General features: G+C 37.3%; 1 protein-coding gene across 1 annotated transcript; it reads right to left on the reverse strand.

Annotated features, from left to right (window-relative positions):
* Positions 1-6,578: 6,578 nt before the first annotated feature.
* Positions 6,579-9,375, reverse strand: LOC114550398 (troponin I, slow skeletal muscle). The gene is made up of 7 exons (XM_028571147.1): positions 9,272-9,375; positions 8,492-8,536; positions 8,000-8,041; positions 7,615-7,746; positions 7,448-7,537; positions 7,170-7,352; positions 6,579-7,022 (listed from the first exon to the last, which is right to left on the reverse strand). Exons 2-7 carry the CDS (start codon positions 8,519-8,521, stop codon positions 6,927-6,929), a joined length of 573 nt encoding a protein of 190 aa, XP_028426948.1. The 5' UTR covers positions 8,522-8,536; positions 9,272-9,375; the 3' UTR covers positions 6,579-6,926.
* Positions 9,376-17,739: the final 8,364 nt, after the last annotated feature.

Below are 17,739 nucleotides of genomic sequence, written 5' to 3' on the forward strand. Positions count from 1 at the left end.
GTAGATGTTAAGATATTTCACTTGATAAGTGAAAGCTTTTACGTGCTGGTGGAGCTAGATGTCAAGTTATTAGAATGTCTCTTGAGGGAAACATGAATGTTTGTACCAAATGTTATGGCAATCCATCCAACAGCTGTTAAGATTTTTTAACTTGGAATCAAAAATGTCAACCGTCTAGTGGTTCTCGATGAAAAGTTGGCAAAGTTACATCAAAGTTAAATACACTGTCTGGGAACCATGAATGTCTGTAACAAATTTCCTGGCAATCCATCCGACAGTTGTCAAGCCACCTCCTAGTGGCGCTGGAGGAAACTTCACAGAATAACAACAACAACGTTTTTTTACGATAAATCATCAAGACACCATGAATATCTGTACAAAATGTCCTTCAAGATTTCTAATTTATTTATTTATTTAATCTAATAAATTTCAAATATTTAATTCAAAAAGAGTCAGAGAAGGCCACACTGAATGTTTAAGATACTGCACACACATTTCATGAAGTCCACTGCTGAGGGGAGTCCAGGTAAAAGTCATTATTCTTCATTGATTTTCCCTAGTATCTCTACACCGAGGAGGAGATGGAGATAAAAGAGAAGCAGACGAGTAACAGAAGTGGTTTTATCTTTGATAAGTGAGATGTGGGCTATGAAAACTGGGCTGCAACTAAAGATGCCCCTAATATTGTGTACATTCAATTTAGTGAACATTGAGTTAAAACCACAAAAGCTTCTTTAGGATTTGGACCACAATCTGTTTGTATAAACCTATACCTATGTGGTTGCACTTTCCAACATCAACCATGGTGGTTAATTCCAACATCACTATTAATAATTTATTGAGACAGGCTGTTCACACAGTCGCTCCAAGGGACCTGAGGCGACATGATCAGCTGAACAAGTTTCTCTCTGTGTTTTGCCTATATATACCCCATGGCAATGTGAAAATACTTCTGACTGTTATCCCAAAGTGGAGAAATAGTTCAACTTGTTTCCTGGAGCTTTTAAATCCCAGTACACTGCACAGATTTAGAAAAGCAGTGAATGACAAAAAACAAAAAGAAAACTCATTCCAGCTATCCCTCCAAAAACTGTCAACTGAGCTGTATACGTTTATACGTGTTTAGTTGAATATAAGATCTGATTTCTACTGCATATTTGTTTGTAGCCCTTTTGAAAGCGTCCACCTGATTAAAGCAAGGGGAATATTTAATGGGTGCATCTTGTTGACCCCTGGTCAGCTTTGGTGTCCAAAACCAATACCCATCAGTCCCCTCTCCATCCCTATTGGCTCAGAGGAGATCAATAATGAGATGGGAGCGAGGCCACGGGAACCCATGTAGATTAACATAAACCATTAGAGGTGATGGGTGGAAAGTGTGGATGGTGCAGTGCTGGGGTTAAGATGCACATTGGCAGCTTAAAGCATATTATGTTGAGCTTTTCCCATGATGACAAAAAGGATATAAAATGTTCTTGAGGGTCTTGATGGAGAATTCCAACACTTAGTAGTAAGACACACATTTACACGACACAGTTACAAATCTTCATTGGAAACTGTTGGGCTTTTGCCACCTTTTAAATTATATACACCCATGAACAAGTCTATAATAATGCTCATCAATTCAAAAAGTCCATTAAAAGGTGTATGAATACTTTATGTTGCAAAATTAAAATCTGCCAATATCCTGCAGCTCACTCCCATATCGACTTACTTTCCTGTGTGATTTGTAGATTCCGTTTAGCATAGTTCAGTGAGGTTGATATACTATATAAGGGGAACAAAGACAGACCAAAGCCTGTCACAGGTGGGCGGGGTGAGGCCTGACCTGCTGTGAACCAACGCTAGAGCTGATGAAACAGTCCTGAAACAGCTGTTAGAGAAAGACACAAACACAAAAAATATTCAAATGTGGAAAGAGCTTCTCACTCTGGTCTACTTAATGTACAACTCATAAAGAGTTTGATCTTAGTCAAGTTTAAAAGAAACATTTTAGAAAACTCATTGTGGAGTTAATTTAAAGCAGCACTAATCAATGTGTTTATACTCACAATGGATCAAATGGCAAATAATGTGAAAGAAGTCAAACCTGGTTCTACGGAGCGTTTTAGTGTATTTCAGCTGATTGTTTTGGTTTTAAAACCTGTAACTTTACTGTTTTGGTTCATTTCACTGCTCTCATCAGCCTCTGCTGTTTTTAGCCAAAATGCTCTGATAAGCATCGTAAGCTAGCTGCTTAGCACCAAACAGCAGACAAAGTTAGCAGCTAGCTAGTGAAAATAGTGGAGCATGTAGCAGCTAAAGAGAGTTGGTGGAGACCAAAAACAGAGCCAAAAGATGAGGATTATTGGATATTGGATTTAAATTCATCAGGTGGACACAAACCATTAATGCCAATCTTGCTATGTGTCTGTTGGATGTGTTAACAGGCAACTGTTTGCCTAAACATTATACTATGTTTACACCAAAGGTGACGCAAATTTTGGTATTGCTCGCACAAGTTTGACCGATCATATTGTAATTGTTTATTGTAAAATAACCACCTTTGCTGATTTGTACCTGTTGTGGAAGACCCATATATGTTGGAAAATGAAATGCTGTCATGTCTGCATTAAAAAAAGCATTTCAAATACTTGTTTTCTTAATGGAGTTCAGATCGATCAGGGCTATGCTATGCAGGAGGACGCTGATAGGCCTTTGCGACACAGCGTCACACAAAATTGCTCTGACTTTGTATGTAATGGAAAATGTCACACAAAAATGCATTAGCAGTATTAACTTTACAAAGCAACGATATGTTAATGTTGTGTTTACAGGTTGTTCGACTGCCCCCAAGTGGCCAAAAAATTTCAATTGGGATGGTTTGGCATTGAGGTAACACAATATTGCTGTCTGCTATTATTTTATACTTTCAGTCTGCTGTCCAGCAAAAAGCCATTTTATCAATGCATATGCCTATACCAAATACAAGTTATATTCATATTTTTTACATATAACTTCAGAAGCCATTTAAATATGAGGGATACATTTCTGCCTAGTACAGATTTATTGATACAGAAAGCTCAGCTAGAACAAAAAATGAAATGAGTCTGGCTCATTAGACAACTTGTAGTTTCAGTTCAAGTGAGGCTAAGTTAACCCTCAACCTTTTGGTTGGGTCAAATGGATTAGCTATGAATAACAAATGTGTGTCTTCATCATTTTTGTTCCAGTCATTTCCATCTGCTGCTTGTGAATGTTTCATTGAGGTTGAAAAGAGATTCACCTCTCACTCCGAATCCAATTAACACCTTTTGACTCGAGGGAAGCATATTGCATATTGTGTGTGTGTGTGTGTGTGTGTGTGTGTGTGTGTCTGTGTGTGCACATATGTGTGTTCATTTTTTTCAGTTTAAACCCTTGAATCCACCAGTCTAATGCTTTTATCAAAGCTCCTTTTCTGTGTCATTACCTCCAAATATAGACTAACATTTAGAAAAGAAAACAGGATTAGCCTCAAGCTGCTTATTTGTCGCATCATAGAAGAAAGCTGTAAACACATACAGTAGCTAGGTGGTGCGGCACAAGCCCAGAGGTCACAGAAATGGGTTTGAACCAACAGGGGAATGTGAAAGTGGAGAAGTAAATTAATACATGTATTCCTAGCCTTCTTAAAAACAATGTGTTTGAAGCTCTAAACAAAAAGATGAGAAGGGCAAATAACAAGGATTGTTGTTGGATATGTATAAGGATAAATGTGTAACAGTGTGCAAAACTATGATGTGAATTTCATCCATATTCATTAGGATGTGTCATGGAGACAGCAGGCCCTTGCCAATCACCTCCACCTGGCTGCACACATGTTCCTCATTTCTTCATTAGCCCAAGTTTATATATACCTCCCCACTTGCTGTTTCCAGAACGTCCACTTTGCACACCTGTCAACTCTTTAAACTGTTAAATATAAGCTATCTGAGTTTATTAAGCTGCTGCTATCTTTGACTGGCCTACCCTGCTCTTTTTTGTTGTTTGTCTGATTCTGTCTGCCTCCAAGTTGCTAACTATTGGCTAGTTAAAGTGCTTTTAATTCCATCTGCTCTGCTTGAGTTTCTGCATTTGGCTTTTGCTGCTAAGTACCTGAACTTTGACAGGATGTTGATAATGAGGGAACTTATTTTGTAGTTGAAATTTACAATACAATAATTTGACGATTATAGGCTTAGTTTCACCATTGAAAACAATATCACTTCAGCAACATTGTTTTGGTTTTCTTTTGGAATTGGCCAGGAGCGCATACAAAAAGGAACAGCATAAAAAATAAAAATAAATAAAAAAGATATCTTACATTTTTTGTTCCTTTGTGATTGTGGCTCAGTATCACTAATTCTGACTCTGGCACACTAAACTTGCTGAAGGACATTTTGACAAGACGCATGACAACAACATTAGCTGCTGCACGAACTGAGCCTGGAGCTCCCAGTCACAGGGCAGCCTGCCTAATCAGAAGGCCCACCCTCTGTTACTGTCAAACATATTCCAATATAGTCAACCCCCCAGTCTCTGCAGCAATAAATACGCTGCTCGTGTTGTATGTAGAAGATTAATGACATCAATCACACTTCCTCATCAAGCCACACACACACACACACACATATACATGCTGCAAACATTGTAATCTGCGTCGGTGTTTTCTTCGCAGACTCATTTTTCTTTTCCTTTGGGTTATTCCATGAGTGAAATGAACTGATGCTGCTTACAACCACAGTGGTAATTATTTATTGTCAGGCTCCTCTTCTTCCATCTTACAACTTGTGAAAATGATGGTGTCTTGTCATCTCCAAGACAGAAGAGTCACAGTTTTTAAACATGAAGGAACAGAGGGAGGGAGTTTCGTTCGGTTTAGTCAAGTCAGTTTTATTCCGCTCAAAATTGTGAATCAGAGTAGAGGTAAAGCAACTTCCAGGATCTGTGTTTTGCTCTCAAACAGGCAGTATTTGACTTTCTTCCTACAAACATTTTCTGTTCATAGAATTAAGGTTTTTCTACTAGAAGATAAAGTGTGTTGCATAGTTCCTCAACATTTTCTAAAAAAAGAAAATGTATACATTTGTAACCTTTTGAATTGTTGTTTTCTAATATGAACGACAATGGTTTGTCATAATTAAATAAAAACTTAAAATTAACAGATGTGAGAAATAAGCTTTCTTTTCAGACACTTAAGTTTTGTTGTTATTGCAACAATTGCACATGCAAGCCAGAGAATGAAAATCTGAAGACAAGTCATTTAAGGAATTTCCATAGCTCAACAAGCTCTTCAGCTAAGTTTTTAATATTCATGGCACTAGATGTACTGTATTCCTCTGATTGTGGACTGCCACCAAGTGGTACTGTCAATAAAGCACAGCGTGTTGCATCCCTTAAGCACATGAGTGACACTGACTGTGTTGGTTTGAGTTTTGGCACATCAAGCCACACCTCAAAGTGTTGTTTGTCATCTCAACAAGTTTCGCGGAAGACTCCAGCATTGTGACCTTTATGCATTTCACAGTCACCGCGTGGTGTTGACACAAATGAACTCTGGATAGCACATCTGGAACATTTGTTCAACGTGAAGGTCGACCTAATCAGCGCCTATTTATAGATACTAAGTGTGCATTGAGACCCGGGTTGCTTTTCATTATCAGCTCGCTAAGCCTAAGTGCAAGAGGCCATATGTCAGCTTTTCAACGTGACTAAACACACACACACACACACACACACACACACACACACACACACACACACACACACACACACACAAACACAAACATACAGCGGAAGATGATAAAGGGACAAACTAAGAAAGTAACTTTTCACAATCCAGATTTCACAGTCATTAGACGTTGTAAGTGGACTTCTGGCAAGCGTGAGATATGTGTATCAGCTGTCCATAACCAGCCCATAAAAGCATACAATACACCAACTGAAGCTATTGTTAGTGTTGCTGTCATATTTCAAATAACAATGGCTTGGCGACAGCAGCCAGTTGACCCATACAGACCGAAGAAGCACATGCATGCATGCAATGTGTAGGTGAACAACAGCAGTGGGTTTTGCTTTCCAAGGCTAGGTTATGGGAATCTCCTGTTGTTTGTTTCTTTCATCAAACTACTAAACTCAAACTATAACTCATCAAGAAGTACTGAAGAAGAAGTAGTTTAATATTTTTCTTCTTTTTTTCCATTATTTCTGAAATGATCAAAGTCTGAAAAATTTGCAAAACATAATTCTAATGATGGTTGAAACTATAATCAGATTGGAGATCAATTTTCTTTGTTTGTTCCAAATGTGTTAAAATCTGGTAAAAGAAACTGTCTTCGTCATTATTCGTCACTTGCAATTGTCATTTAAACTTTAATTTAAATATGTGCTTTCCTTTTTTTATGTGTCTGCAGGATCTATTTAAGCATTATGAGGTTGCATTTAGGTAGGTAACACATGTTGCACTCCCCCTCCCTTGAGTTATCATTTTCCTTTTTTAATCCATCATGAGTTTAGCATCTTTCCATCCTCTTTCGTGTCACACATAAACTGACGGGTGCCAGTAAATTGAAACATGATAAAGTCAAAGACTGAAACTTTATTCATATCCATTTAATTGTCTAAAGATGCCATAATGAAACAAAAATAATGTACTTTGGTAATAAAAAAAACAACAATGGGCGTTTACTCATTCTACGCTTTTCTTTAAGTGCTTTGAGTCATTGCACAGAAATTGGCCATCTAGCGAATGGAGGCACAGCTGATGTCCTCGTGGTTATACATGCTTATGACATTTATGCTTAATTCCTATAGCTTTCAAGTCACTTAGCCTTCACATAACTATTCCATATTTCTGTCGGGACACCTTCTTTTTCCCTGCTCTTATTGACCAGCTTCATCGTTTGCAGGATTCCTCACAGAGTGTCTCACTGTGCTCCGCCGGCTGTATCGAACATCTTCTTGCGGCCCTCCATGCCTGACATGGCCTCCACGTTCTTACGCCAGTCTTCACTTGTGAGCACCTGGGGTTGAACAGAAATCATCAAAATTGAAACACATCATCTCCCTAAGGCAGTTTTTTTTTTGTATCTCCATAACATTTCCGGCCTACTGGGGGAAACCTCAGGCTAAATGTTCGCGAGTGTGGAAACCCAACCAACCAACAGTACCTTGTCCTGTTTGCCATCCTCCTTCTTCACGGATTTAAGGTTGGCTCTGAGGTCCATCGAGCCCTTGTGTTTGGATCCCAGGAGAGCTCTCATCATCTCATCTGCCGACACCCTCACCTTCCTCAGGGCAGGCTTTTTGAACTTGCCTCCAAGGTCCTGTATCTTCAGCTTCAGCTCATGGATCTGAAAAACGTGACAGAAAAAATATAAGAAACGAGCACAAAAAAACCCAGATCAAATGTGTGCTCAAGCATTGAATAAGGTATTCAGAGACTTACATCTTTGTTGTGTTTGCCCACTTTGGATTCACAGTCATATCTCTCCTCGTCCACAACATCAATTTGTGAATGAAGCTGCTTGCACATTTTCTGAGGAGAAAAGGAGGGTTTTAAACATGTTACTTAAACATGCTCATACATTTTCTGCTGTAGTTTGTGACGCTTACTTGTAGTTCCTCCAGTGATAATCCAGACAGTTGCAAAGGGGGCAACTTGTCTCCTAGATAGCGCACTTTCTCCTCCTCCCTTTCCTGCCTCTCCCTCTCCAAATCCTCACAGGCTCTTGTGAGGAGCAGCATCTGATTTCACAAAACATATACCCATCAAAACTTGGCGAGAAAATCGGAGGAAAACAACTTTAGTCTGGTGATGTATAAGTAACAGACACCAAGTTGCTAAAGAGAATTTACATCATTATATGGCATAAAGGGTGTCTTGGTTGTACATAAATCACAATATCTTGTATAATATATAGCAGTGATTCCCAACTAAGGGTACTTCTGCAGTTGCCAGGTGATGTACGTCCAACAAAAAAGGTATGTCCTAACTCACCTTGAGAGAGAGCTTGCGAGAAGCTGTAATTTTCGACTTGGGCTGTAGAAAAAAAATGTGTTTGTCATTATTATTTCACAACAGAATAAGCTATATTTCAATGATCATTAATCAAATCGTTAATGGAATTACTCAGGTTTGTAAAGAGGCACATAAACCGAGGATGGACAAAATTACAAGTATACCTTGCACTATCATAAACTGCAGAGTTTTTGAGGACTTTTATTTTGGAATCACTCTAAGATGTTCCTGCTTCGCTCAGCAGCAGTTGTGCTACATGACAAAGTCCATCGGCTGTGCCATAAACAGTAAAAATATGTATTGAAAAACCTGTGAGCGTCAAACTTGACACCACCTAGGATAATGCTTTATTATTAGGATGAAGTCAAGGGGAAAGCTTTCAGAGATGCTGATAACAACTCCTGCCAGATAACCACTGCCAGATCTTTGCCATGCATGGTGGATTAACACTGTGGAATATAGCTGGCTCACCTTATCCCCTTTGGGATTCATGGCTGGCATGGGTCTGTCGGGCTCCTGAAACAAAAAACAGGGACAAATGCGGGCAATGATGCTAGAGGCAATTAGGTTTATATGAGAACATAAAAACAGTTGTATCTATTTAATAGTGAATACAGCAGTTAATTACACAAATATCAACCATGACAGTAGCATTTAGGGATAGAGGATTCATTTTCTCATCTCACTTCAACTATAATCACAAAAACAAACAACACATGAGTGAAACAGAAGTGCGTAATAGCACAGTTTAGGGGTAATGTGGCACCCCGGGGGAACCGCAATGTAATTTGATCTATCAAGGCGCCACAAACAGTCCTCAACATCCCTTGACAAGGGGATTAAAGCAAGGACATGACAAGAGCATTTCCCTTCACTGTATTCAGCATCTCAGATGGGGTGATTTTTTTCAGTATGGCTACCGACACCTCAACAGATTTGTTAAAAAGCTCTTGATCTGACAAAACAGACAGAGCCATGACGGCAGTATACACAAGTAGAAATTTGGCGAATCAAACCTTCTCACATGACATATTTTTACAAAGATCTAGTAATTATTGCAAGGGTAATACACTTGAAAAATAAAAGCATTGCCACTGTAAAACTGTCAAACCAACTGTCCTACTGTTTATAATAACAGCTACAGTATAAAACTCTGTCAGACTTTCATTGACGTAAAACAGAAAGAAAAAATGACAATTTACTGAAAGTCTTACATACTTCAAACACATGATAAAGCAATGGTTGTTTTACCTGTGAATGGGTGTCTGTAAAGATGTAGAGAGTCAAACAGTGGCTGCTAAAGACAATGAGCAGCTTTTTATGTGAGCCGGGTGGCGCGTGGAAAGTAGATATAACGTCTGGTCCCAAAAATGTGCTGGCACGGGACCGAGCATGAAATATCACCTCCCCTGACACTGTGACAACACAAGGGGAGGGTAATAATAAATCATGGGCATTACTTTAATGGTATTGTCTAGGTATTGCTTCCTGTTAGATGAAATAATCTTTTTGCACCCCCCAATACATCAATGCATATAATCGTCACAAATATTGACACATTGTATATTTCGTATTTAGGAGTATAACTTAAAGTGGCTATATGTAACTTTCAGTTTGTGTTGATTATAGCGGCGGCTTTGGACAAAAGCGGTAGAGTTTTTACCACACCTGCTGTCGTAAAGGTCTTTTCTTTACGGTGCTGTATTGCCCATGAGTTAGCGTTACCGGGAGGTCATATAGTCGCGATGAATATTTTGCTCAGACAGAAAATCATTAATTTACAATAAGAGAATACATTATGGATGCATCGTTGCGTTTCATGTGTTGCTTACGGTAACTAATCCTGGATGAATCAGGAACTAAACCAGGTATCACTGTCACTGTGTCATGAGCCAGAGCATTAAGAGATTGTTGTAGCAACCAACGTAATAATAACTTAGATTAATATAGCACATTTCATGAAACCCACAGACAGGGGGACAAGGGAAAATACAATAGTAGTACAACCACATTGCACATTGTAAAGTTATTTTATGAATCAAATACTACATATTACATACCTGAGGGCCAATTAAGGGTGGGTTTTGAATTATTTGCAACCCTGTAATTGTCTCCATCTGTTAAAAGCCCGGCCAAGATTGACTCGGGTTTCGGCCGTCTTCTGTCACTTTCCCTTTTAGCTTTTAGTTGTTCTTCGTTTAATTTCCTTTTTCTCTTTGGTGGGCCTGCCCCAGTATCAGCCATAACTACAACAGATAACTTCTTGAATAGAATTAAAATACAATTAGGCTTTTCCGGTGTTATGCCAAAATCTGTGACCTGTCAGAATGTGTGCTCTGTAGCGCCGCCTACCTGCCGTAAATCATTTTGGGACTTTGCGGGGAAAATCGGACCCGGGCGGAGGCATTAATAAAAACTACATAAAAATAGCGTTCTTTTCTCTGTTAGTCTTGTTTGCTGTTACAGGTCTTTTATGATCATCAGATGAAAAATTAAACAGTTTCAGAAACATTTAAAAGTTATATATAGTAACTTTAAAGGAAAAGTTTAAAAGCTTTTTTCATTTTTGACAATAATTAGTGAATATGTAGCTGGAGTTGGCTTAGCTTAGCATAAAGTCTGGAAGCAGGAGGAAACAACTAGCCTGGCTCTGTCCAAAGTGTGCAAAAGCCAGTGTAAAAATGTAAATTCATATTTTTATGGCAGGTTATATTATGCTGGACTATTTCTTGGCAAGGACCAGTGGCTAGGCAACAAGCGATCCTTAAACTCTTTGTTTTGCTACTCTCACCAGCACTCTTTAATGTGTACATGGATGAGTTATCCAACCAATTGACAAGATGTAAAACAGGCTGTATGATTGGTAACACTTTGGTAAATCATCTCATGTATGCGGATGATTTGGCCATTTTCTCTCCCAGCAGTGCTGGTTTTCAGTTGCTACTGAATATCTGCTCTGAATATGGGGTGAAATATGATGTGTTGTATAATGGTAAAAAGAGTGCTGTCTTGATATGTAGGACAAAAATGGACAAAGACATTTGTTTTCCAGACTTTTATCTATCAGGACAAGTGATGAGTGTCTGTAATAAAATTAAATATCTGGGTCACTACATTACAGATCAGTTATCTGATGATGAGGATATACTCAGGCAGCGTCGCATATTATATGCCCAAGCTAACATGTTGGTAAGAAAATTCCACATGTGCACGGATGACGTCAAAATGAGTCTGTTTAAAGCTTATTGTACTCATCTGTATACTGCTCCCTTATGGACTAAGTTCAAAAAGGCAAGCATGCAGAAGCTTAAGGTTGCTTATAATGACTGTATGAGGATACTGCTCAAAAAACCCAGGTGCTCTAGTGCAAGTGACCTGTTCTGTAATGCGGGGGTCAGCACCTTCCAGGTATTGTTGAGGGGTCTCATCTACAAATTTATTTGTCGCCTGAACATCTCCCAAAATAGCATTGTTATGCTATTAGTAAATCCTAGGTTTAGTGCCATACGATACCAGTCATCACTATGGAAACACTGGTATAAGTGTCTGTTATAGAAATGTAGTATTGTTGTTTCTTCTGGCTTTTATTTCTTTGTATATGTTTTTATTTGTTTTTAAGGTATGTTGTATGTCATGTCTGTGTCTTTTGAATGGACCTTGAGTCAGGAATAAAAACGTTGATGATGATGTTGATGTACCAATTAAACAAATGGGATAAAACATGTTAATTAGTGAGCTTTAGATTCATTTTGTTATCTGGCTGTTCGCAATAGCTTAAGCGTACACAAGTAAGAATGGTATCTTCTCATCTAACTCTGGGCAAAAAAGCAAATGAAATATAAACTATAATGTAAACTAAACATGCAATCTAAGTAACATTCATGAGTTAGGGTAAGAAGAAGAATGACCCAAAACAGGGCCAAGAGTTTTAACTCTATCTAAGTTAAAATGCATATGAGCACAATACAGACAACCTCACGCATAGCAAAAGCACACAATCATAATCTAAAAATAAGTTAGGCCCCTCTCCCATCATAGGATACTTTTAACTTTCAACACATAACATCAGATTTAAAGAAACAGTTCACTCAAATTACGTTTTGTTCCTTTTCTGACTGGTTCTGGGTATTTAGTCAAACATGTCATCAAGTACCAAGGTTAATCGCATGCAGGCCGTACATTTGTCAGCTATGCAGAGACTGTTAGCTCTTGTCACTACCACTCTGACTAATCCGAGGGACAACTGTAGAGTGACATAATCAAGGTTAAATAACAGGAATCACCTCCTGTGACATTTGATCTATTTTAATCACAGTTATTAGGATAAAAAATATTGGTTGGTATAATTATGTAGCGTCCTAAAATAACAAGAGTTTTACCATCTTTGCTTCATTAGCTCTGAGTTTATTCGAAGAGGAGAATAGATAGATAGATAGATAGATAGATAGATAGATAGATAGATAGATAGATAGATAGATAGAGATACTTTATTTATCCAGAAGGAAATGAAGAAGGCGGAATATGAGGTTTAAATAGCTGCTATAGCAAAGATATATAAGTTGTCCCAACAGTCTCATTAGGTAGATGGAAAACAGAGATGGGAAAAAAATGAGACACAGTTCTTCATTCTATCCCAATAAATTTTTAACACTCTTAATGTTCCTCCACTGTAATGGCTGCTGTTCTTCAAATGTCCTGGCAGTGACTCTTAAACAGACAGATATTCAAATAAATGTCCTTAAGGCAAATATGTGCAGAAAGCTGAAGTTTATGTGTCTAAGCTGTGATTCCAGCTACATTGTTTTAGTTGACAATTCCATCATTTCACAGTCAAACACAGTTTAACTAGTTCAAAAAGTGGTAATTAATAAGAACTTTGGACTTAGGTCAGGTTTTACACAGGAATTATTGTATGTTGAAACAAATTTTTTGAGAAGGGCTGTACTCAAAATACCGAGAGGAAAAAACAGCGGACCGTCACCATTACTCCACTATATCTTACATAAAAAAATGTTTGTTTGCTGCTATATTAATGTGCTGAATATCAAGTACAGACCCTTTAAGTTTGAAGCAGAGAGGGTGGTTGGTAGAAATTGTAATTACATTATGTAACTAATAAATGACAAACAAAATCCCATTAAGAAAACCAGTCCAATTACAAAGCAGATTTTGTTAGTTTTTTTTTCTTTATTTCCTGTGTAGCCTACATATCATAAAGCATGGAAGCACACTTGCTACAGATACCACACAAAATTAACAATGTAGAAAAGTTGAAAAGCTGCAAAACTAATGTCATTCCATTAGCCTCAGCTACACTTAGTCTTTAATGCTAATTATCAACCAATCACCAATCACATAATATAAAATTATCAGAAATTAGCTAATATTAGTATGCTAACATGCTTAAGTAAGATGGTGAACATGGTAAACATTACGCCTGCTAATCATTCCCATGGTAGAATTGTCATTGTGAGCATGTTAGCATGCTGACTTTAGCATTTAGCTCAAAGCAAAGCCATACTGCCTCACAGAGCTGCTAGTGTAGCTGTAGCCAATGCTATGTTTCTTTATGATGATACAGATAAAGTATACAAAATCTGCTGTCATCAATTTCTTGGCCTGATTTTATCAAGATTTCAGAGCATGAGAGGAGAGCTAATCTTGTCCTGAGCTCTGACACTTCTTGCAAATCATTTAACCCCTCAGCATCAAAAGTTTCTCTTCTTTCCACTGGCTTATACTGGAATAAAGCTGATGCAGGTGTTAAGGTGTTTTTGGTTAACTAAGCATTAGCTACAAGGACAACTTTGGAGGAGTCACATGAAACAGAGAAGAGTCCATGTTGAACCTTTGCTCTCCGTGAGTTGTGAGGGCTTCTCAGAGATTAGAAACCAGAGTGAAAATGAAAGAGAAGACTTGTCTGCAGGAATAGCACGTTCAAACTTTCTGGTGTCTGAATCTGATTTATCTGCAATTGTTACCTTGAATATATCATGCCTTACGTCATGCCACCCACATACAGAAATCTAATATATGGTTGTATATGTAAAATACTTATATAATGTATGTATATACTATATGTGTGTGTATGTCTCTCACAATATTCAAAATATGTGATACATATATTACATTTGAAGATATAGCAAAAATTGCCATTTTAATACATTTCTTTACATATATAGACATGTTTAATAAAGATTATATAAATACTCACATTGGGAATGAATATATTTTCCATTATATTAATTGAACATATATTCCAGAATGTGTTTTCTTTTGTCTTGTATGTATCAGGCTTCAACATATATAACAGAAAAATATTGTACCCATACTGTAAAGTACTTTATTGAACTTAAAATCATCAAATTTAATAAATGCACAAAAACCAAGTCACAGCTTTTTTTTTTTTTTTTTTATAAACACATTATATTATATATATATATATTTCACCTGCTAATAATGCCTTAAATATTAGGCATGCCCCCAAGGAAATAATCTCATAATAGCTGTATTATACAAACATTTGACAGTATTAATACATTCTTATACTACGCCTTATACACTAAGCCTCTGAACATTTTCAGTCTGAATTAATTTCCCTAGTTTTCCAGGGTACACTAGCAGACATATAATCTATTTGATATATGCAATCAAAGTTCCTAGTTAAATTAGCGCTACAGTGTCAAACACTATCCGGTGTTCTGCCACTAATGCTACAGATAGGGAACTGGAGTCTCAGTGAGCAATGAGAGCCAATAAAAGGAGGAAGACATGAGGGACAACAAATGTTCTATCTTTTTTTCTTTTTTTTCCCGTGATCCTCAGCAGGTGTGAGTGCTATTTCTGGTGCAACCCAACTCCCTTCTGTCTCTTCACACAGACACATACACACACAAGGAGAAACACAGAGAGGCCTTGGTATCAGGGAAGTGCTTGTAATGCACTTTCTATTGTAGCATAAATAGGTAGGGGACAGTTCAAGTGTTGCCCCATTAGTTCTCCTTATGTGGTTGTAAATCTAAACAAGTTGAACTCATTTTGAACCTTTTAGGATGGAAAGAAAGAAAAGGGAACATCGCTAAAGTCACATTATTCTCTAGGGGAGGCTGTTAATGTGTGATCTTCAAGGATTTTAGTACATTCTTACCTGCTCTTCGAAGGGTTATTTTGTTTTGTCAGTTGTCTGCTATGCAGTCCATGTAATCCTATTGTCATGAGCCAGAGGTCTGTGGTATTATTTGAAACCACTGTGTATTGTACATAACATGACCTAAACAATATTCAAGACTATTATATAAGAGATACTGTGCACTCAACGTACAGTGTTTCAGGGACACTGAGACATTTCATATTTGTATACTCAGTAATGGAAAGTACATTTATTCACATACTATACCCAAGTGCAGTTTTGAGGTACTTTACTTGAGTATTCCCATTTTATGCTACTTCATACTTTTACTCCACTACAATTCAGTGGGAAATACTTCATATTTACTTACTTACATTTATTTGACAGCTCTAGTTGCTAGTTACATTCAGAACCAATCATCAATTTATTAAATATGATACATTTGTTGTTACAGATTAAACTATAAAACTGCATACAAAATGGTTAAAATTAGCTTTATCTTGACCAGCTAAAATAAAATGCTACGCATGAATGCATCAATAATAATAATGTAATAATATAGTATTGCACTGAAAGTTTTCATTACTTTAAGTACATTTTGCTAATAATACTTTTAATTCAAATGTCAATTTCAATGCAGAATTTTAAACTGTAGTATCACTACATTTACTTAAGTAAGAATGTACATACTGCTATTTACTCCTCATATCTAACAAATAATCTTTCATTTTAGAATCAGAACATCGATATCTAACAAGATGCAGGTGTTTTTATTTTTTATATCTTTCCGTATCTCTGCATCCCTGTCTGTCTCCTCACACTTTCTGGATCTTGTACAGACCTGCACAGTGGCACCGTTGTTGGACACGGGGCACAGAGAGCAGCTGACACATGATTTTAGCCAAATGGCCTGCCATAACATCCCTCTGCCCGCTGGTCTAACCTTGCTCTGCCCTCAGAGATCCTCAACAGGGGGCCAGTGGATGCCCTGAGTAGCAAACATTTCTCAGCTACCCGCACTTTGATCAGCTTTTAGGCTATATCTGGATAAAAAGGGGTAGGAGGGCAGGGAGATAACTGTAGGATGTTTTTTCTTATTGTTTGCTTGGTTGTATAGGACTAAGTTAAATGTGTTTGTATGCTTTAAGATTATAAAGGCGTATTTTTACATGTTTAGTTTTTTTTGAGTAGTGTGTTTGCAAGTGGGATTTATTTATGTATTTATTATTTAGTGTATTCTGTGGGGTGTCTGTTTTTAGGTCTTTGTATACGTTTTTAGCTTTCTACCTTTCCTGCACAAGCTTTTGTTTTATTTAATGTGATGTATATGAGAATATGTATGTAAAAGTGTCTTTGTATGAGTGAATGCTTTGTGTACATCTCATGTCTTTTATAAGAGTTGTATTTCTCAATTTGCAAACAAATCAAAAAAAGTGCAGCAATTCCTTTTATTTTTGAAGAAATGTTGCCCTCATAAACACATCAGATGACCGCATTAAATTAACATTGAAGATACCAACTTTTCATACACAAATACACATACGGACAGAAAAAGCAGAGCTGGCGGCCAAAATAAAAAGTCACTAAAAATGCTTCCACCTACACATGTAATTTTTTTTGTGTGTGTGAAATAAAGCAACTGTAATTAAGTCTGAACACTGACTTTATCCACATGAGGGCAGCAGAGGTTTATTTTACACAGCACTGCAGCTGCTGGTGTGAAGGAAGATATAGTATAATAGAACATGTAATATGTCAGGGCAGAATGTGATTGTGCGTTTCTATATTGTAGAACAGAAATTGGTAGAATATGTCTGCATTTAATTAAAATGACTTCGAATTGGAGTTAGGGTGTGGTACTGTGTCTGACGGCTGCAGCAACGTCTCTATCAATCGTTTTAAAGATGTTTTTAGTCAGTGTCAAAGTCCAGCAGGGGGCGGCAGCGCTTCACATCACAGATCTCAGCGGGAAGCCGAAGCGAGACACTGCAGCCGTTTGCAGCAGCCAGCGTTAAACAATCTTTGATAGGAATGTGAAGCGGGACTTTCAAAATAATACCCATGTTAACAAATTGTTTTATTGCAGCAAATTGAAAGTGGGTTCCCAAGATAAAAAAAAATTATCCATACGGAAGAACCCTGCCATTTATAAAAGGCTATAAATGGAGAAGCAATGCCATATGTTTAAAACAGTGTCCCACTTTGCCATGGACGGTTTGTGAGACAAAGGGCCCCTGGGCACACACAGACATATAAAATGGCCCCTCTGATAAAACGTTGAGGTGACAAAACTCTGTTCTGCATGAGTCATGAAGAGGGAATGTACATGACATTATTATTTCTTCTTTTTTTTTTTTATTGCTCTCCATGTGTTTTTATTTTTTACTTTTTTTAGTACTATCATGTAGCACTTTGGTATTTAAATATAAAGTGCATTACAAATTAAATGTATTATTGTTATTATTATTATTATTATTATTATTATTATTATTATGACATTCAAATGATGCAGCTTTTGCAAATGTTTTTATTTTTTTGTCGCTCTTTATTCGGTTTGGATCATAGACTGTTACAGTCTATGGTTTGGATC

This window comes from Perca flavescens, chromosome 23 (genome assembly GCF_004354835.1).
Source record: "Perca flavescens isolate YP-PL-M2 chromosome 23, PFLA_1.0, whole genome shotgun sequence".
Lineage (NCBI taxonomy): Eukaryota > Metazoa > Chordata > Actinopteri > Perciformes > Percidae > Perca > Perca flavescens.

Coding starts and splice junctions, on each gene's coding strand:
- LOC114550398 (XM_028571147.1), bottom strand. CDS start 8,521: ATGCCAGCCATGAATCCCAAAGGGGATAAG. Junction 7,747..7,999: donor CTCGCAAGCTCTCTCTCAAG/GTGAGTTAGGAC, acceptor TTGTGAAATCAG/ATGCTGCTCCTCACAAGAGC. Junction 7,023..7,169: donor AGGATGGCAAACAGGACAAG/GTACTGTTGGTT, acceptor GTTCAACCCCAG/GTGCTCACAAGTGAAGACTG.